Raw genomic sequence first — 22,803 nt, forward strand, 5'->3', positions numbered from 1 at the left:
ACCCTTTAGATACCTCATACACAAAATTCCCTCTTTTAAACTGAGAATTAAAAATATAGTCCTTAACAATTGTATATTTATGAACCTGGTTCCTGGCACATTTAATTAAATCCCCATTTACGGAGCTCTGTCAAAATCTACATATTGTTATATCCCTTCAGAGTATAAGCACAAGTCAAATAAAACAAGAATACTTCAGAGCAAAAAATGAAAAATTGTTATAAAGTCATCATTTAAACAAAAACTAGATGATAATTTTCTGCAATTTTCTAAAGATTCAGGTTATCACATAATCATAAGACTTAGTTCTATATCCCTGCTCAGTCATTATACAGGCAAGACTCCCGGACTCCCTCCATTCACTGCTGCTGTTTAAAGACCCAATCTTGCAAACATACACTTGAGTCGAATAGGGCTGATTCAGATGAATAAAGTGGCTCACGTTTGTAAGTGTTTTCATGATGAGGCTGTAAGATTTTATTTCTCAGATTCATCTGTCACCTAGTAAGGTTTTTACATACTGAAACATGTTTTTGCTGCCAGTTAATGGAAAACATAGATTAAATTTATTATTTATGGATTGGGTTCGGGAACAGTAGGCCTGACTTTCCTCTCACATGGTGTAATTCTATTCAGTTACTCCTAATTTACATTAGTGTGAGAGGAGAATCAGTCCCACTGCATCTAGAGCCTGATCCAACTCTCACAGAAATCAGCAAGAATCTTTCCATTTTCTTCAACAGGAATCACATCAGGACCTTACAGTACTTTAATTAAACCATGGCATTAAATTCTTGAAATTTCTACATTTCCGTGGAGTTTGTTAGCTGATTGTATTTGAGGGAAATTATTCTATCAATTACTAAACTTTATGGCCAGGAAATATAATTGCAGAAAATATAAAGCAGAAACACAGAAAAAACAGTTCTGAGACAAGATTGTCCCTTAACTCTTGTCCCTTAACTAAACACATGGCCCAGTTCTGCCACCATTCGTCATTCTGGTTAGTACTTAATTCTGTGAATTGTTTCACCCATGGAATGGGACTGACTTATAGAATGAAGTAGTACTCAGCCTAAGTAAGGATCGGGTTTTCTTCATTTTTCTCTGCCTCATGGACAGATTTTTTTTTTTTTAGACTAGCAACCAAACTTTCTTTTTATAAAAGAGTGTTCAAGTAGTTTGTGATAATATCAGATTTTTGCATTGGTTTCTTATTGTTATTTTAGGTCCTTTCCTAGTTCCTTCCCCATCCTGATCCCCCTGCAATGTCTAAATGACTGAAAGATTGGGATTTTTTTTTTAAATCTTGAGAAAATACAGAAATTAGTCTTTTTATTTTATATTCAGATCTGTGCATTTCTTCTGACATGTTAAGAAGTAAAGTACTCATTTGAGTAAAATGGAAATGAATTTTCCTCCCAAAGTGAAAAGGCCTTTCATTTAAGATACTATTGATTTTCCTTTACTTCACTTATGACAGATGACTCCAAAACTTGGAGACTTCAGAATGTTTCAGCTCAAAAATAACATTTCCATTGTGTAAAAGTTATCAAGCACAATATACATCTTTTCATGGCTCATGTTAATTCTTAGTCAGAGAAGGAACTGGAGATTCATAGATCTTTCATTCAATTTCTTACTCTGTTTCAGATAAACAAGTTTGTTATGGATTCTCAAATGTCAATAAAGACATGGAGGTAGTGAAAGAGTAGTATGACTAATATGTCAATGTACAAAGAACATATATCTTTAACTCCAAATCAAAGGACCAGATTCTGCCACTATTACACATAGGCAGCAGTACCTTAGCTCCTGAGTAATCCTACTGAAATCAATGGTACTACTCACTAAATTGCTACTCAACATGAGTAAAAATGGTGGAATTTAGTTCATAAAGAATAATTCTTGTAGTCAGGATTTGCTGATGGAAGAAGAGATCAGATATGTCACAACGGAGGAAAGTTCCATGGGCCAAATTCTGAGCACAGGTACAGTCCAATGGAAATTACCCAGTGTTGCAACACTGTAGCAATTGTAACAGGAATTGCCTTATAGTGACTATAAGATGTTACTCTGCAATACCATTTCATTTTATTATCTGACATAAGAAGAGATAAATCCTTCATTCATGAATAGATTTCACTTAGTCATGACAATCACCCCTTCCTCTTTCCCTAAATTAGAAGAATTCCTGTCGAAATCTTCAACTAATTCAACTTTTATGGTCTTTTGCAGAATTGTGTGTTCATACAACTTTTCAACCAAATCTCAGGAGTTATCCTAACTTTTCCTTTTATTCTCATATTCCTTTAAAAAAATCAATCATTCTATTTGGGGAAAAATCCAGAACTATATATATTATTGCCATTGTCAATATTATTTAGGTATCAATACTGGGCCAATATCCTGCAGTTCTTCATCAGTATATATACACCCATGACTGAAAGATTTGCATTGAATTAGCAGTCCTTTTAGTCCTTCTAACATTGTTATAACTATCATACTCAATAGTGACATGAGATTCCAGCACTGAGCAACTGTCAGATTGAAGGTTTCTGACATCAGTGTCATCCTAATATCTCCTATGTTCATAGATTTCAAACAGGTAGTTTTCCTGTTTGTTCACAGTAAGTTTCTTCAACATACTGATATATTAAGTTATATAAAGTCTCAAACCAAAATTGTCAAACTTGAGTGCCTAACATTAGGCACCTAAATAAGCAGCCTGATTATCAGAGGTGCCAAAGTCTCAGGGATCTCATTGACATTAATGGATGGACTAATGCCTTATAGTCATTAGAGGATAAAATCTATTACAGTTCTATATCCATTATATCGAAGTATCATGCCTAACTTTAGGCACCCAGATTTAATGATTTAGGCATCACTGTATCTTTTTTTTTTTTTTTTTTTTTTAAAAACAAGTAGGCTTTTTTTCTGAACGACTAGATAACTCAAGGGATTGTGATTGGGCCTTCCACATCTGGAGGGTGTGAATCCAGTCCAGGCTGGAAATGTCTTTATAACCTAATAGCTGTGCAATTGAGTGAGCACCAATATCCACATCAGTAGAAACATACCAGCACCACAATTGGCACACTTGTCAGTGGGAAATTAAAGGATACATTTGCAAACAGAACTATTATATCTCTAGAAGTAGTTCTCTAGATCAGGGCTGAGGCACACTAGTAGGCAAAATGTATTGCTGCTGAACCTGTCTTGTGAACAAAGACTATTCCAATTTCCAGGATTACACCCACAAAAACAACAATCAGGCACCTCATATCAGCATTAAATTCACTTACAAAATAGAAGGAAAAAGCTTCTTCTTTATGGTGAATTAGCGGAGTTGTTTGCATTCTCAGAGTATAACATTTTATGTACTGAGACATTCCATGCCACCTGCTACTAGCCAATTACCATATGTGAGGAGAGGAGATATGAGATTCTATTTAACTCACACTGCCTTTTCTGCAATTTTACATTTTTAAAAAAATATATTTTTACATTATTTGTATATTTGTATTATATATTTGTATATTTTTTAAATTTTTTTTGTGATCACTTAATGTCTTATAACCTTTCTGTGCAAACAAATGTCATTTCTAACCTGAGTTTGGTAGATATGTGGGTTGTATGAAGGCTCTGAAGCGCTGACCTTAAAAAGCCTTGCTCATGTGAGTAGTGATTACTTTCCCAAGTAGTCTCTTTTAAGTCAAGTCAAGGTCAGGGTTTCCAGTATCCAGCTTTAGGATTAAAATTTATGAAAAAGGAAACAGCAGCAGTTATTTTGTTAAAAATTGGCTCTACACTGCATTTATCAACATTAGACCTGCAACCTGAAAAGGATGATACAGAGATTCAAATTAAACAGACTCTAAAAGATAACCAAGGTCTTTATTTATATGTTAATTTATATGAGGCTTGTTGTACTCTCATAATAAAAGAATAATAAATAAATAAAAAATGTATTCTGTTAGATATTGCACATAAATAAATCAAACAAATGGAAAAAAAATCACTGAGTTTACATACCTATATCAGACAACCAGGAACAGCTTTTGACAGACAAATGGTTTAGTATCCAAAATTCATACATTGTTGAACGTATGTTGCATGTTACCATGTTCCTACTGAACAGAACAACATCAAGGATATGGGCTTAAGAACATGAAGCATCAGAATTAAAAACCAAACTCTCTTTCCTAAGTCATGTTGCTATAACCAGGTACTACAACTCACTTATAAGCGAGATCATTTTCAGTTCTGCAAACTTCTGGTGAAGGAAGATTGGTATGTGTCCTCTGCAATACTTAGAAGTAAAAATTAGAGCTGAGCAAATAATTGATTTTTGATCATGGGGCAAAACAAACAAAAAAAAAAAAATCAGAAAAAAGATTCATTTGAAACTTTTTTTCCTGTTTGGTTTAATTTTCAGATGTTTGAAACACTTCCCTTCTCCTCCCCCCCCCGCCCTTAATAAATCTATTTACATTTCAAAATGAAATATTGTTTCAAAACAAAAAGTTAAATCATTTTATTTTCAAAATGTTGAAACATACAGTTCCAATGATTCACCAAATTGGACTTGATCAAAATTACTTTATATAGACTCTAAACTACAGTTTTTCAGCAAATGAACTCTTCATTTTAAAAATTTTGCCCAGCTCTAGTAAAATCCTCCATTAGAGGGGGCAATTGTGTTATTATAATTCATAATTTCCTAGATTTTGTTAACCTAAACCATAATTAAAATAGTATTTGAACATTTTTCTGTGTGCTTAGTAGAATTAAATTTGTTGTTTTCCTCATATCAGTTTTAAAAGAAATAAGAAAAAAATCAGTCTGTCTGAGGCATGGTCTACACTGGCAACAGAGGTCGACGTAATGTCACTTACGTCAAACCTCCTAAAGTATGCGTCTACACTGGCACGTTAGTACTGTCGATTCAAAGCGTGGTAAAAGTTGACCTAATAAAACCACCTCTGCGCAAATGGCATAGCACGTAAATTGAATTTCATGGGTCGAATTTGCGTCAGTGCAGGCAGAACGTAATGTAAGTCGATGTTACTGGGCTCCGGGAGCTATCCCATAATGCCCCATTGTGACTGCTTTGGACATTCGTGCTCTGCTGTTACCTGGCCACGTAAACTGGAAATAGCTCCTCCCCTCAAAACCCGGGAAATTTTGAATTTTCATTTCCTGTGTAGCCAGCATGGAGAGAGCTTTGTAGATTAACTCGTCATGGCTATTGCACGGCCCAAACACACTCCAGCATGGAGTTGACCAGAGGTCTTGGATCTCATTGGTCTGTGGGGCGAGGAGTCTGTTCTGGCTCAGCTCAGAGCCAGCAAAAGAAATTCAGGTATATACGGGAAGATATGCCAGGGCATGTTGGAGAAGGGGCACAACAGGGATGCGCACAGCTGTTCTGGTTCCTTGCCCAAAACGTGGCTTCTATGAGGATCTGCATGCAATTCTTGGTGGCGGCCCCACCATAGTTCCGCCACGCAGCATCGATACCTCCGCTGAATCCCAGTGCAGGGAGAATGACGAGAACTCTGTGGACAAAGATGAGGAGGATGATGAGAGCAGGGTGTCCATTCTCCCAGAGAGCCAGGACCTATTTTTGACCCAGAGCAATCCAGCAACATACAGAACAGCAGTAATCATCGTGATCCTAGGGAAGGCACGTCTGGTGAGTTTTTTGTTTTTTTTCCTTTTTAGAGATTATGTCCCTGATCCAACTTCTAAAAGGGCCTTTTTATTTGGAGGGGAGGGTATTTCTGGGTGTTAGCAAATTTCACTGGAGGATTACTCCCAGAACAGATTATTTATGTGCAGAGGTATGCTTCAAGAACCATCCATTGATATCTCCAGGAAACTCTCTTGCAGGTAATCTGTTAACCTTTGCACAAGGTTTCTTCGGAGGGCAGCTTTGTTTCTTCCGCCACGGTAGGATACTTTTCTACACCACGCCACAATGAAATGAGTTGGAATCATGTCAGAACACAGCATAGCAGCATAAGGGCCAGGCTTGTACCCCAATGCTTGCAACAACTCTTCCCTTTCCTCTTGCGTTACCCTCAGGAGACTGATATTTCTCATAGTCACCTAGAGAAGACGGAGCACGTTTAAAGTACCCGAGTTATACAGTCAATCCCCTTTTATCTCCTATTCCCCTTTCTATGGGCACAGTGTGTCAGATTTCTGATGCTACAATTCACCCGTGGCAGTGTCCTCTGATCATCTCTGCCCACCTCCTCCCAAACCGTTCCTCTGCATGTAACCGGGGAGCCTGATGATCCCTTTCATAGATTAATTTTGGATTGTGGTTTTTACCACTAATTAAGCCTCTCTATAACAGATGAAAGGGCCCTGGCTTACCATCCCCGTAATGGCAGTCCGACCCAACCCTTCTGAGATGTACAGAATGGAATGTGGGTCTGGCTTATCCTTGTGCACATGAAGGGGAGTACTTTTTACATTGTAGCAGTTGCTTCAGTTCTTTGGGTCTGCTAACAATGGCAATGTTGTACTTTATTGTCTTTCTGTAGACATCTAGGCCTTGCCCCCCTACCCCCCACCAGATCTGCTGCTGAAAGACTTTCCCAGGTCAGAAAGAAGAAAAAAAATCACAGGACGACATGTTCAGCAAGCTCATGAACGTCTCCGTGGCCATTGAAACAGATCTCAGAGAACGGAGGATGTCCTTGTCCCAGAAACTGGACATGGACATGAAACATAGAAGATCTGTGCAGGAGCAGGAGTGCAGTACGCAGCAGGAAATGTTGAGTATAACGAGGGATCAGTCGGATGTGCTCAGGCATCTTGTGGAGCTCCAGGAATAGCGGCGACAGGACAGAGTCCCTCTGCAGCCCCTCCAGAATGCTCTTCCACCTAATGCTTTGTTGCCCTCCCCCACCCCCAAGCGGTCTAGTAGGAGACTGGGCAGGCTGCAGTATGTGGTGCACTCCACCCCGGTCGAGGTAAGTAGAAGGACGCGGTGGCTCCGTTAAGAAGTGCAAGCATCCACAATTGCTTACATGTTACGTTACCCACATTTCCCCCCACAGCAATGTTCATAAATAAAACTTCTGAGCATTAAAAAACATGTCTCTTTATTAATTCATAGCTTGGGTGGGGAAAAAAGTGGAGGGTACTGATATCGATGGTAGGGCAGGATGGAAAAGAAAGGCACAAAACATACAGAAAACATTACTGCAGGTCATTGGAGAACCGGTTTTTCAATACTTCCTGAAGGCGAAGTGCTCCGTGATTGGCTCTGAGCATATTGCTGGCATCTGGCTGCTCAACTCTGGGGGAACGTTTCCCCCTTCGCTTCGCATACATTATGAAGAATGCAACACGCAGATGTAACTGATGGGATGTTCTTTTCACTGATGTCTGCAAGTGCTGAGCCTGTTATTAAAACACTCCTTCTTGCTGTTGAGGTGCCTGGTGAAGGGCTTCATTAGCCAAGGCAGCAAGGGGTAGGCAGGATCCCCCAGGATCACTATTGGTGAGCCCCGATGTTTATTTTTTTGGTCTGGGAAGAAAGTGCCCACCTGCATCTTCTTGAACAGACCCGAGTTCTTAAATATGCACGTGTCACCTTTCCAGACCACCCAACATTGATGTTGGTGAAACGAGCCCTGTGATCCACAAGGGCCTGTAACACCATGGAAAAGTATCCCTTGCAGTTTATGTACTCTGTTGCAAGGTGGTCAGGTGCTAAGATTGGGATGTGTGTGCCATCAATATCCCCTCCACAGTTTTGGAACTCCATCGCAGCAAACCCGTCCAGTATGTCCTGCATGTTTCAGTACCCTTCAGAGCAGAAGCCTATTGATGGCCCTGCACAATTGCATCACAGCAGCTCCCATTGTAGATTTACCGACTCCGAATGATTCCCAACTGACCGGTAACAGTTGGGGGTTGCCAGCTTCCACAAAGCAATAGTTACTCGCTTCTCCATCATCAGAGCTGGTCTCAAGCGAGTATTCATGCGCTTCAGGGCTGGGGACAGCTCCGTGCAAAGCTCAAAGAAAGTGGCCTTTTGCATACGAAAGTTCTGCAGCCGCTGGTCATCATCCCACAGCTTCATAACAATTCAATCCCACCAGTCTATGCTTGTTTCCCGGGACCAAAACCGGCACTCCACGGACTACAGATGATGCATGAGCCTGTAGCAATTGGGAATTGTTCCGCTCTATGGCTTGTAGCAGGGCAGCCTCGGTGACATTGCTGTTTTCTGTGCTTTGGCTCCTTTCTCACCTTTGAAAATACTCCAGGATAAGCCGCGAGGTATTTGTGATGCTCACAATGACAGTGCAGCGCTGAGCGGGTTCCATGTTTCTGTAATAATACGTGGCAAACACAAACGGCGTGAAAACCCGTTTCCTGTTTGTTTGGGGGATGGCTACCCAGAATGCATTGCTTGAATGTCGACTCAAGCATGGCAAGTGGGGACATACAAGCCCAGCACAAGGAGCGTGGTGTGATCACGCTCCTGCGACTTCTAAAATTCGGTGGGTGAAGGTCGATTTAAAGTAAATCAACTTCACTCTGCAGTACAGACATACCCTGAGAAATCAGAGACAAAAACAAAGATAATCTAGATCATCTGGTTTGAAGTATGGGAGAATTCAGACTATTTTTGATATGTGGATTATTTATCTGATATGTTGCAATATATTTCCTGCAGACTTTTAAAGTGAGTCATTTACCCTCATAGAGTATGATCCTGCTGTTCCTGTAGAATGCGGAGATATGAATGGAGTAAAAGGACTTCAGGATCAGGTACATACTCTGCTAATTGACTTCTTTAATAAATGAGCTGGTAAAAACACAGATATATTTGATCCCACAGACAATACAGCTCTGATCCTGTAAGCATTCCATTGACTTCAATGGGAGTCCCATGCATGGAGAACTTTCAGGATGGGACCCTGTAACAGCTCTTAGTTCATTATATTCTAAACCATGCTTACTTAGGAATATGTACATTTGCAGGTAATCATCTATCTATATACTAAGGACTATATCCTCAGCTGGTGTAAACAGGCATAGTTCTATTAAACTTAATGGAGTTATCATAGTTTACACAAGCTGAAGATCTGGTCTTATAACCACAATCCAACTCCTACTGATGTCAATGGAAAGACTCCAGTTAACTTCCGTGAAAATTAGATCAGGCCCAATAGCCACATACTACAGAGAGCTGTACAAAAGATTTGGGTTCACTAAATAGCAAACATATTTTTAAAAACTAGAATTAATGACAGTTTCTGCAAGAAGAGGAGCCTTATTTCACTAGAGAAAACAAACAATCCCCACCCCACATACCCATTTCCATTTTGCTGAAGGAAACAGCACTATTTCACCTGAAATAAGACTGTGAAGTAAAATCCATTTTGCACAGTTTTAATGTGTCAATTTGAAGTAAATTTGGAGTGACAAAAATGAAAAGTGTGCATGTACAGAACTTTCCTAAACAACAGGTCCAATTCTGCAGTGATTACATACGAGTAAGTCCCACAGAACTGAGTAGATGTGAAACATCTACAAAATTACTCCTAATACAATAATATCATTGGGAATTTTTAAAATATATGCCCAGTGGCATTAAAAAGCAAATCCTACCTGTGCAGATGCGTCAAAGAATTTGTCCCCAATATGCAAAACAGTCTAATAAACTGTAATCTTTTATTTAAAATTAAAGGAGGAGTGATGAGACGTATTCATTTTAATTTAGTTCTTTATTCTAGTTCTCGTGCACTCTAGTTCTTGTGTTAATTTTAATTTAAAAAGTCATTCCTGTATTTAGATCATGTTTTATGTTCACAGGTTACAGTTGTCAATCTATAGATTTGTTATGGTAACATGAACAGTGATGCACACATATTGAAAAAGTTATTACAATGTGGTTTATTTTTCAAATTTTGTGTTGCATGTATTTTTAGGATTAGTTTGCTTATTTAGATTTGGACTTTACAACAGTAAGAATTCACATGCAACTATTTAAAAAAGGATGTTTCCTCTTTTACAATGCTGGAATAAAAAAATCCAGCAAAATATTCAACTTTTCTTGATAGTTTTTTCAATTTCTCACAATATAAAAATGTGTTTGTCTCTGATGTTAAAATTCTCATAGATTTCAAGGCCAGAAGATACCATCATGATCATCTATCTAGTTTGACCTCTTGCACATTGCAGGTCACAGAATCTCAGCCGCCCACTTCTATAATTTGCCCATAATCTCTGACTAATTTACTAACACCCTCAAATCTTGATTTAAAGACTTCAAGTTACAGAAAATGCACCACTTATTCTAGTACAAACTAGCAAGTGACTGGCTTGCTCCACCCTGCAGTTGTTAAAAAAAAAAAAAAACCCAAAAAAACCCAGGATCTTTGCCAATCTGACTTGGGAGAAAATTCCTTCCTGACCCCAAATATGGCAATTTGTTTGTTTCTCTGCTCTTAGATACTGGGTTGATTTCAATAGCATAATCTAAATATCTGTGTTACTAAATAGGATCATAAATCCACCTTTTATTATATATCCAAGTTTTATTATACACAGAAATCCCAGAATTATTCAGTATGGAACTACGTTTGTTTTATGGCATAGCCCTGTTACATTTGCCTTAATATTACAAAAAACATTTTAAATTGTACACTAAAATGAAGCAAGCACGTGCATGACGGGGAGAGGAGAAAAGCAGTTGTAAATTTATGTTATAAATTATTTTTATCTAATATTATTATTGAATATCTAGATTTATAAACCAAATTTTGAAATTTTGTGGGTTTTGTTTTTTTGTTAAGAGGTGGTCTTGCACAACCAATAACATATTAACTGAATACTGTACAGGAAACAGTGAACTCTGTCAGGATTTACACTCTTGGAGGCCCAAAAGCAGTAATGATTCAACCTCAACCAAGTGTAGATATTCGGCTCATAAATATGATTGGCAGAATTACATTTTTATTTTCTGATCATTTCAACGGATATCAATGTTTATTTTTAAACATCTTTTTAAATTTTTTATCTATTTAAATTTTCACTGTTGAGAAAATGTTTTTAATGATAGTAGATGTCGAGATTCAAAAAGCTGGAGCTTTCTTTTGGTTAAAACACAAATTTTCAACATCACATATAAAAATATACCAAATAAGTATCTTTAAATAAAACATTAATAATTTCTCAAACTGCATTTTTCTTAGTCTATCTGTAAATTTTGATTATATTTTTGTTGGTTTGTATATGTGTACATTGAAATCAATGTTTATTGACATTTACTGATAAAAATCTAATCCTTCCAAGCCTACTCATAAGCATTAGGACAGACATTTTTGGTATGGAAATTAGTCTAGAAATCTCATAAGCCATTTTATGAAATTTCCACCCTAGAAGAAATTCCATTTGAAATTTTTCAGCTTGTTCCAATTGACACTTAGGTTTTAGAACAGAGCAATAGGTCTTACCAGTGGTACCACAAGTGAGTGCTTTTTTATGGAAAATTAACATCCCATAATGCTAGAGTGGAGTGTATATTAGAAATCATAGAGTCATAGAATATTAGAGTTGGAAGGGACCTCAGGAGGTCATCTAGTCCAACCCCCTGCTCAAAGCAGGTCTAACCTCAGCTAAATCATCCCAGCCAGGGCTTTGTCAAGATGCAGCTTAAAAACCTCTAAAGATGGAGATTCCACCACCTCCCTAGGTAACCCATTCCAGTGCTTCATCTCCCTCCTAATGAAAAACTTTTTCCTAATATCCAACCTAGACCTCCCCCACCTTGCTAACCTTGCTAACTCACACAATGAGTCAAAGATCCTTTACTGAATATTATGTTAGCCATCAGATAAACTAAACAAAAACTCAAGGATACTGCATCACAGTGTGTACTTGTTAATTTAGGCCTAATCCTTCAAACATACACACACAGGCATAAAGTTAACCTTGTGTGTGTATTTGCAGGCTCGGGTTTGTAGTTCAACAACTGGAGTTTAGTTTTGATTATTACAAGACAGTGTGCTAGTAAAAAGTATATTTTGTAAAGCAACAAGGAAATCTTAGTAACAGGAGGCCTCAATACAATGCTGTCTTTGATATTAAATCTGTCTGCTGATAGATTGAATGAGACCAGTGTTCTGGTATGAGAAGTATTTCGCTTGTAAAGTGAGAACTGGCAAAGCTCTACTGTACAGCATCACATAACAGCTGACTATTTTAGGGCATTTTTGTTTCCATTAATCAAATCTCATGGTCTTAGTTTCTTGGATAAATTTACAACTGCTAATGTTCAGCAGGTGACTATATGGCAAGATCAGAAGCTATGCATCACCCACCAACCTGCCCATGGTTTTGCTCCTCCAGTCAGTGTAATAACATTTTTTCCTGAAAGAATAGCAGAAGTCAGCTGAGAACAATCAAGTAAGAGACAGTTGAAAAGGACTCCCACATTATATAAGAACACATATCATGCACATTTACATACGAAAAGTGAAAAACATTTTAAAATTGAAATACAGTCATTCATAAAGGATATTCTAATGTGTATCTGTCGGAATTTGAAATGGTTCATATCATGACTCTTAAAAAATGAATCTCAATTTTGAGATGACTGATCTATATAAGCTGAGTCATGCACAACTATTGACTCATACACTGAATTCAGAGTAAAGATAATACAAGTTTTGTCCAAAAAAACCCCTATTAAGATATGGCCCTTCTTAGTGTTTTTAATTCTACAGGACTCATTTTCAAACTTAGCGGTTGCTTTAGTTCTGCATTATAGGCTATATACATTGTCTTAAATCTGTACATGGGTTTCTCATTGACATCCATTACATTTTGCATGCAAATCAAGGGCAATATATGGCCCTAAGATTCATTATGCAATAACTGGAACAAATTATTTTAATATTTCAGTTCTCTTCTCTCTTGCTTTCAATGGCCACAGTAACTTTTGAGAAGAAAAAAGTCATGTAATTTCCTATGAAATCTTCACAGAGAACAAAGTTATTATTGAAACACAGTAGACATACAACTTTGTGGCAAAATATTTTTTTCACTTCCCACTACTGCTCTTCATGCCCCCCCATACCAAGTAACCTTTCAATTCTACAAGTGGCTTATCCTGCAATCTCATCTAGGTGAGTGGACACTTACGTCAGTGCAGAGACCCACTAAAGTCAGTGGGGCTCTGTTCAGACATAGGGTACTGTCTGTATGGATCAGTTTGCTGGATCATGGCCTTACTTTGGTCATACTGCTCCCCAAATGGTACAAGTTGCCTAGACTCTTTATGATACTATGTATTAAGAGAAGAATAAAGCAATGTTTTAAAGTACCAGAACATAAAATAAATGGCTAAAACTCTTTTCAGCCAATCTTCAAGAAGTATTTTTTCCATCTTGCACAGGCATATCATTAAACATTAAAAATATTATTTCAGTTCTGCATGTTAAACAAATGTGATCTTCATCAGATGGTAACTTCACAACCTAGAATAGATGAAGATGTCTCCTTTAGTGCAAGAGAGGGAGTTGCTTTGTTTGAAAAGGAAGAGTAGCTGAGAAAATACTTATGCATGAAGTATTTCTTATGGTTAACCCAAAAAGTGCATCTTTGCTAATACTTCTTAGGTACTTGGCAGCCTGATTTGTGATGTTTCTAAACAGAGTTGTAAAGGGAGCATGGAAACCATAGACGTTAGTAAGGATTTTTTAGATAATATACTTATGAAACATGGCTTCTTTCACTACCTTTAATTGCCCTTAACTGTTCCACTCAGATGGAATCCAGCTGAGCAACCAACATAGCTCATTTACTCATCATACACAGTGACAATTTCTATTTTACATAAGATACTTGTGCATGCATAACAATATCCTTTTGCTTGAGTTTCAATATTGTATGGCAAAGCTGCTGCCTCTTATACATCTTTCAAGCATGCAACTTTCTAATAGAACATTCAGGAATATGACATTAAAACCTAAGTATAAATAATTCATGCTGCCCAATGTAATCATGTGAAAAATATTGAAATATATGTCAAAGTCAACAATTATTGCAACGTACTTAAAAAAAATCTTGTTGATAACAGTTCATACATTACTTTTCTTTTTTTACATTACATACCATAATGAGCAGCAAAGATCAATAGTTAGAAACAGCTGGGCAAATAACTGATTTTTTTTGATTCACTGATAGGTCTTGGGCAGGGGAGAAGTGGGGAGAATTAAAAAAAATAATCTTTTGGTTCAAGGGGAACCAAAACTGAAATTATTCAGAGTTTTCGGCAAATTGAAAAGTTGGGCCAATTTCATTTTGTTTTAAATGAAAGATTTCGTTTGACCCAAAATTAAACATTTGTTTCAGCCATTTTAAATGGTTTTAATAAAAGCAAAGGAAATGAAGGGCTAGCTTCACAAAATCCTGGTGGTGTTGATAGCAGAGATGGCCTTAAACCCAATAGCCCCATGGCTAGGGCTTTTACTTGAATTGTGGAGATTCAGTTCCAGAGTCCCTGCACTGGAGCAAAGTACCAGGCTATTGGCTATCAAGAGTTAAATTCTGCTGTTCAAGCTGCTCCACTTTGTATAAAATACTTGAATAGTCATTGAAAGAGGGACTGAAACCTAGGCATGTCTTCCCTTACAGGTTAATCCCCAAACCACTTTGCTATAGAGTCACTCACTCCCTCTCTCTCTCTGCACCTCTGTGACTACTGAAGTATTTTATATGAAGTGAAACAGCTTCAAAAGGAGAGATGGGGAAAGACCCACCCAGAGTACTCCATTCATTTCAACATTTACAAAATGTTTTCTTTTTCATCAAAATCAACATAAATTTGCTATCTGTTTCAATCAACCTGAATCTGCAATTTTCCATGAAAAAAATGTTTCAGTCAAAAATTGTTGCCCAGCTATAGCTGTAATGCATAGTACATCTTGAAGTATGCTCTTTTACCAGTAAAGTTAATTTGCAGTTTTTCATTGACTTCCCTGAGAATATGCTCTGGGCCTTTGGGTAGTCTCTTGGGATAGACATACACAAATTATTTTGTTTTTTTTTCAGCTACATTTACTCTATGTCTGTGGCCAAATCCTTCTCCCCTTTTATGGGTAATCCTGTTGATTTCAATGGAACTACTGATGAGAGATGAGTATTTAAGATGAAATTTAGAGACAGGCCATGAATTCAGATAAAATATTTCTTATTGGGGTTATGCCTAATAGCAGTCTCATTAAAGAGCAAGATTGTGACCTACACTTACATCATCTAGCGGAAGACTAAGGGGGTGTAACGCATGAGGCCTGTGGTATCATGGCTCAAGTGCAGTGGGAAAAGCAGCCTTTGTGAGGCTAATATTCCCTCTTCCATGAAGATGGAAAAGAGTGGGTGACTAGGGTAGGGGAATGGGTAGAGCCTTAATTCTTGGTAAGCCAGGGAGGAGGGGAAGTTATCTGCTACTAGTACAAACCAACAATAGTAGTAGTAGTACTAGTACAGATCAATAGTAGTAGAATACTTTCCCTCCCCTCCCCTCCAGAGCAATTGGAAGATAATTGTATTATTCAGGTGTATTAATAAGGCTTCCTCTCTCCAACAAATGTTAAGTGTAGTTACCTCAACAGAATATAGAATATATTATAATGCTTAGAAGATGGTGATTGTACTCTGTACAAGTATAGATTTTTGTTAAAGAGAAAGTTGTTTCTGCATGCACTTTAAAGAAATAGCCCATTTAACATATTTATGCAGTGTATGTGTGTAAACAGTGTAACTTTGCTTTTTAGAACCTGCTTTTCAAATATCTGAAGTGAATGAAACATAAATAAAGCAAAGTAATAGCCCAGGAACCAATAGCCCTAAAATAAAAGGAGAGAGAGATGTGGAATAAGAACTTTATAAAAAAGTTGTTTTGAATGCTTGCCTAGAAAAATTACTAATTAGACTCCAATAAAATCACCAGTGTACATAAATGTTTGTACGAACTGGGCCTTATTTAATCAATTTCACTCTAAAGTACTAGGAAATGGGAAAAATTGATTAAAGTGAGATGTACAACAATTGGCCTCAATCCAGCAAACACATTTGTGCATGTGAATAGCTTTATGCATGTTAGCAGTCCCATTCAAGTTACTGGGACATTCATAAATGAAGATTAGGCCCAAATTGCATGACCCTGCTAAATCCCCAAAAATTACCCTTTTATTTTTTCAATCAATGTGAGTTGAGCCAATCCAAACTGCAGGATTAGTCACACAGTGATTTATTTTTTTGCTGTACTGCGTGCTGTATATAATTCCCATTTTAGCTATCAGTGTTCTGTGCACACTTCAAAGGCGGAGTAGTTTGCCAAGTATGATTCCTTCTCTAAAACACTCATTAGTTCCCATGCTCTTTTATTAATTTGATTTTCATTGATATAAATAAGCAGTTATGAGAAGGCTGGGTTGTTTACAGGACTGTTAATGGGAGCTTTAATCACTCCCTGTCACTGACTCACTCTCCTCTGCCTTGGATTGGTGGCTCATTTTCTGACAAGGTCAGATAGACAACTATTCAGTTTTGCTCTCAAATTAAAAAAAAAAAACAGCTTTTTTTTTTGGTAGTGATTATTCAAATATTTCAGAGGGTTGAGCCTAAATTAGCAATATTACAAGTTGGAGAACTTGCACTTTTCATCCTCAAAGTGCTTCAAAGACATTAGTTAATTTAATCTCAACATTCCTGACAGTGAAGAAAAAATACTTTTTTTTTTTTTTTTTAAACAGGGAAATCTTGTTCATATTGAAGATAACTGGAGTTTTGCTATTGACTTCAGTGAGGTCAGAATCTGACCTGATAAAGTCTTGGTTTCTGGGTTTTTTTAATGCATGTACCTGAGCTGGAAATATACGCATTCACATATACAACCTCAGCTTACACAAGCAAGTGAGCATTTTGCTTCCATAACTTAGTAAAGACAATTAAAACAGGCTGAGGTGATTTTTCCAATGCAGCAGCACGAGTCAGAAACAGAACCAGGATTAGAATTCCAGACTCTCACTTCTCTGATTAAATCACTAGGCTGGCACCACTTCCCCATGACAAGATAGACAGCTGGCCATCTCAAAGAGTCCATATAATTATATTTCCACAAAGAGCTTTTTTCCCCATCTTGATGGAAGTAAACACCAGTTATCTGGCACAATGCTGAAACAAATTGTTGGTGAAACTGACAGCATCTCTAACAAATTAAAGAACATCCAGAACATCCCTCTGCTGTGAAGTGAAGTTCCTAACTTTGTGTAAGAGCTAGCTGTAGATGTATCAAAACTGGACACAGGAACAAATTCACATCCTCTAAGCCCCAAAGACCTTAAAAGCCAAATATGGAATCCATCTGTAAGGTTTGCAGCTGCTGACTGGGAATTCCAGTGATGTTCCCCATCAATCACAAACTAAGAAAGGAACAATAACTGGTGAAGTGTCTAAATGAATTCCAATCTTCAGTTAGACTGCTAGGGCCAATGTTCTTCTCCCATGATAAAATGTGCTCAAGGGGAGGAAAACAATGAGGGATTTCCTCACAGAGTTTCTCTCCCTGACTGTTAGTGATGGGGTTGCTCCCCAGAAATAAACTGTAGAACCCACCCCCAAGTTCTGTGGATCTCAGGGGATCAGTCTATTTGTGCAGAGGCCTCAGGCTTCTGCACTAGTTCCAAAACAGTTGTGCTACCAAGGACTCCCTAGCACGGACTACTCTTGTCTGCTGGTAAAAGCCAGTTTTGTTTAGTGGTTGAAAACACCAAGAAAAAGAATTAATTTTGAGTCCTGGAATTTGAGGGAAAATTCTTATTTAAAATGTTAACAATGAATCATTTGGGAGAGAGAGAAGCACAAATAGAAGTATCAAAAATCTTCCTTAATCAAATGGTAGATAACTATTAATCAAGTGATTCACTGTGGAAAGAGAGCTGGGAAATGATTCAGTGAAAGACTTTAAATTTCATGATGCTCTAGAATGATGTAGGGTATGATGTAGGGATGTAGTTTCTGGGTGAAGTCTAAGGTGCTGGTTTTATCCTAGGACCTATTTACCTGAGGGATCATCTCCCCCCACACCATACTGTCATAGTTTAAATGAATAGAGGCACTCAAGTGAGACTATAAGCGAGAAGAAGCTGTCGTAGGGGCATTCTCAGTAAGAACCCCACAACTTTGGAATCTGGTTGCCACCTTGCCCTGATATATCCCAAATCCAATGACCTACAGCACACACTGCAAAGCTCATCTTTTTCCCCACAGGCATTTAAAAATGATGGGAAATAAGCATGGGGAATTGTTGGAGGGGGAATTGAATACTACATCTACCGGCTTACTGGAGATAGGTTATTTTAAATTGTATTTCTATATTTACTTCAAAAACTACATTTGTGTTGTGATTTCTAACTTAAAGGGTGTTCAGAGTTTATGGACAGTCTGCATTTCAAGCATTTGTATAGATCTAAATAAATAAGGAGACTGATAATCATCAGTCTGGAAACAGGAAGTGAAGAGAATCTCAGGAACACAAGGGCTGTGGCTTTTTCCAGTGTGTTAGGGTAGTGAATGGTAGTTGTTTCTGTAACTTCCCTTGTCTTTAGATATAATTCTAGCCAGGGTCTGACTGTGATCCATCATTCAGAAGAAGATTCTGTGCTAGTAACAAACCACAGATCTTTTGAGACTATGTAAAGGATCTCCAGAATAGGTCTTGCAAAATGTGTGTGATTTGCTTTGAGCAGTAGGTTCTTCTGGGATGTGAGAATTTAAGAAAGTAAACTTTCGATACAGTTACTATAGGTAAATGTGAAAATACAGAGAGCTCTATCATTGGCCATGGTTTTACTCCCAAAATTGGCCTTACAAAATGATTGTTTTTGAAGCCATCAGAAGAGATGAATTTAGTTATGATGAAGTAGGAAGCTTGTTATGGTCAATCTGAGCAGTAGGAGGGGACTCCATGTTACCTTAATAAATGAACACAAAAAGTTAAATATAAAACATAAAAATCAAAGTATTTAAAATAAAATAGTTACCACAATACCTGAAAGGCATCCTGATGTTCATTCTTTCTGCATATTTGCACAATGTATCCCACGGACAGTGAATTTTAACAAACATTATATCGTTGTTTGTAATAGCTGGCTGCAATGGGTAATAAAATAAATATATATTAATAGTTTAATACCATGTGGCAGTCTGGTGTTTGAAAATATTCCTATGGGCCATATTGTGCTCTCAGGGATGAATGCTTGCTCCCACTGAAGTCAATGGCATCATCTAGGATCCTAAGGAATAGTACATGTTAATATGTGCACTGCAGTTGCAATGAGATTTGGAGATGGGAACAATCAAAGATGTCTTCCAGCCTATTCCACTGACCATAAAAGACAGCTATTTTCTAGTGTTTTGTATGTATAGTTTTATAATGAATGTCTTTAAAGGTAGGACTTCCACCACTGCCTTTGGAACACTGTTCTACAGATCAGTACATATTGATTTAAAAAAAAAATCCAACCCATAAATTCTACTTATGCTCTTGTACCATTTTTGGGGTGAAATTCTGATCCTACTGAAGTCAATAGGAGTTTTGCCATTGACTTCAATGGAGTCAAGATTTCAGCCTTGGTGTTATATTTAACATTGTTTGTAAATGATAACATATTGCTTACTTGTTGCTTAAAATAGAAAGTTTTACAAGCCAAAACTTTACATGAAGTGCTGTGTGAAATACTCATTATACAGTTAAACACATACAATGTTATTATTTTTGAGTTTGCAGAGCTTCCAAAAATAGGCAGTGTTTTAGTATGAAAGTTTTCTCATGTTCAAAGTGTTCTTTAAAGTAGAGCATTTTTTTTTTTCATGATCTCATTGCTCACAGTCATTGAGAGACAACTCCATTTTAGGTGTGTTTCAGAATTCATTTTGGAAATGACAGTATAGTGGTAGCTGAAGGACTGAAGTCAGCTGGCATTTCTCCTGAATCTGGCTGGCTGAGCCTACTCCATGGGTTCAGGAGGCTCAACAGAAGCCATTTTGATTCATTTTCCTAGAGGAAGTGACTCAGTTTTATGAACTGTCTCTGAGCCAAACGGAAGAAAATTAGTGTAAGTTATATTTCCAAAGGACTTAGCTCTTAGAGTAACCTAGTAACCATCCATAAGGGGCTTTAGAAAAGGGCTCTACTCCAGATCTCTGGGAGCCACCAGCAGCCAGAAGTGGTTTCTGCGGCTTTCTGCTAGAGAGACCACTCAATTTCCTGTCCCGCTAGGACCATCCTGGATTGACATCACAGGCATGCTGGCTGGCTCCCACTTGAAGAGTCCAATGAGAAGGATGGATCTACCAGCTGCCAAAGGATGGTGGCAGCAAGTCACAGGTCCTTCTCTCCAAGATGACAAGACTAGGTAGGGGAGATGGGTGGGGTAACAAGGGTAGAGTCTGGTGCTGGACCTGCTAAGGGAAGAAGACAACTGTGATGTCTGTTTGGTGTCTTTATAGGTTTCAATTTTTCCCAAAATCACAATCAACGTTGTAGACTCATCTAATTTGCTGGATTTACTTATTTGCAAAATCTGTTCAAAGACTGCGAGCATTGTACAATGATCAAATAACTAATATCCAGAACAAAAGACCTGGTAGTAATGGGGGACTTTAACTTCTGTTGGAAGAGTAATATGGCAAAACACAAAATTTCCAATAAGTTCTTGGAATGTATTAGGGACAATTTTTTGTTTCAGATGGTGGAGGAAGTAATCAGGAGTATAGCCATTTTAAACTTGATTCTGACCAACAAGGAGGAATTGGTTGTGGATCTGAAGGCTAAAGGCAATTTGGGTGAAAGTGATCATGAAATGATAGATTTTATGAGTCTAAGGCAATAAAGAAGTGTAAGCAGCAGAATAAGTACAATGGACTTCAAAAAAGACTAAAACTGGTAAGTAAGGTCCAATGGGAAGAAATCCTAAGGCATAAAGGAGTTCAGAAGAGCTGGCAATTTTTCAAAAGACAAAGTTAAACGCACAACTACAAACTATTCTGATGTAAAGGAAAGATAGGAAGAATAGTAAGAAGCCAATATGGAGTGCTTTAGTGATCTGAAAATCAAAAAGGAATCCTACAAAAAAAGTGGAAACACTGATAAATTGCTAAGAAGCAATATGAAATATACAAGCTTGTAGGGACAAAATCAGAAAGGGTAAGGCAAAAAACGAGCCATAGAAATGGACATTAAAGGCAATAAGAGGTGGTTCTTTAAATACATTAGGACCAAGAGAAAGATGAAAGGAAGTGTAGGTCCTCTACTTAGCAGGGAAGGAGAGATAACATCAAGAAGGTGGAGGTGCCTATTTTGCTTCAGTTTTCACTAAAAAGGTTAATGGTGACTATACTCAATGCAGTTAATATTAACAATGGGGAAGGAACGTAAACCAAAATAGGGAAAGAACAGGCAAAGAATATTTAGATAAGCTAGCTGTATTCAATTTGGCAGGGTCTGATTAAATTTATCCTAAGGTACTTACACAAGTAGCTGAAGCAAGCTCAGAACTGCTAGCAATTATTTTTGAGAAAAAATGGAAGATGGGTGAGGTCTCAGAGGACTAGAGAAGAGCAAATACAGTACTCATCTTTAAAAAGGGGAAAGAAGAGGACCCAGAAATTATAGACCAGTCAGCCTAAATTCAATACGTAGAAAGATACAGGAGCAAATCATCAACATTTAAGAACCTAGAGCATAAGGTTATAAGGAATAGCCAGTATGGATTTATCAAGAACAAATCATGCTAAACCAACCTAATTTCCTTCTTTGATAGGGTCAGTAGCTTAGTGGATGGGGGAAGAGGTAGATATGACATATCTCAATTTTAGTAAGGCTTTTGACAATGACCCACATAACATCATCATAAGCAAACTAAGGAAATGTGATCTAGATGAAATTTCTATGAGATAGGTGGCAGAAGTGGTTGAAAGACCATACACACAAATTGTCATACTGGGACGTCTTATTTAGTGGGGTCCCACAGGGGACAATCCTGGGTTTGGTACTATTAAATATTTTCATTACTGACGTGGATAATAGATTGGAGAGCATGTTTATAAAATGTGCAGATGACACTAAGATGGGAGGGGTTGCAAGCTCTTTGGAGGACAAGATTAGAATTTAAAATGACCTTGACATATTGGAGAATTGATCTGAAATCCACAAGATGAAATTCAATAAAAATAAGTGCAAAGTACTTCACTTTAGGAAAGGGAAAAAATAAATCAAATGTACAACTACAAAATGGTGGTAGTACTGCTGAAAAGGATCTTGGCATTATAGTGGATCACAAACTGAATATGAGTCAACAATGAGATGATGTTCTGAAAAAGGCTAATATAATTCTGGGGTGCATTAACAGGAATGTCGTACAGAGTACATGGGAGCTAATCATCCCACTCTAGTGGGCACTGATGACGCCTCAGCTGGAGTATTGTGACCAATTCCAGGCACCACACTTTAGCAAAGATGTGGACCAATTGGAGAGAGTCCAGAGGAGATCAACAGAAATTGTAAAAGCTTTAAAAAACCTGACCTTTGAGGAGTGGTTAAAAAAACTGCACATTTGGTTTGGAGAAAAGCAGACAGAAGAGGGAACATGATTACAGTCTTCAAACATATAAAGGGTTGTTATCCAGAGGAGGGGATCAGTTGTTCTCCATGTCTGTCTACTGCTGGTAGGGTAAGAAACAATGGGCTTAATCTAG

General features: G+C 37.6%; 1 protein-coding gene across 1 annotated transcript in view; it reads right to left on the reverse strand.

Annotated features, from left to right (window-relative positions):
• ANO3 (anoctamin 3) overlaps positions 1 to 22,803 on the reverse strand; it is a 169,327-nt gene that overhangs the window by 68,549 nt on the left and 77,975 nt on the right. Inside the window, exons 6-7 of the mRNA XM_067532089.1 lie at positions 19,097 to 19,197; positions 12,367 to 12,411 (exon numbers count right to left, since the gene is read on the reverse strand). Coding sequence (XP_067388190.1) covers positions 12,367 to 12,411; positions 19,097 to 19,197 — 146 coding nt within the window. The remainder of the gene's footprint in view (positions 1 to 12,366; positions 12,412 to 19,096; positions 19,198 to 22,803) is intronic.

Source organism: Emydura macquarii, unplaced genomic scaffold (assembly GCF_026122565.2).
Source record: "Emydura macquarii macquarii isolate MOO-44397 ecotype Brisbane River unplaced genomic scaffold, CSIRO-AGI_Emac_v2 contig_3240, whole genome shotgun sequence".
Classification (NCBI taxonomy): Eukaryota; Metazoa; Chordata; order Testudines; family Chelidae; genus Emydura; species Emydura macquarii.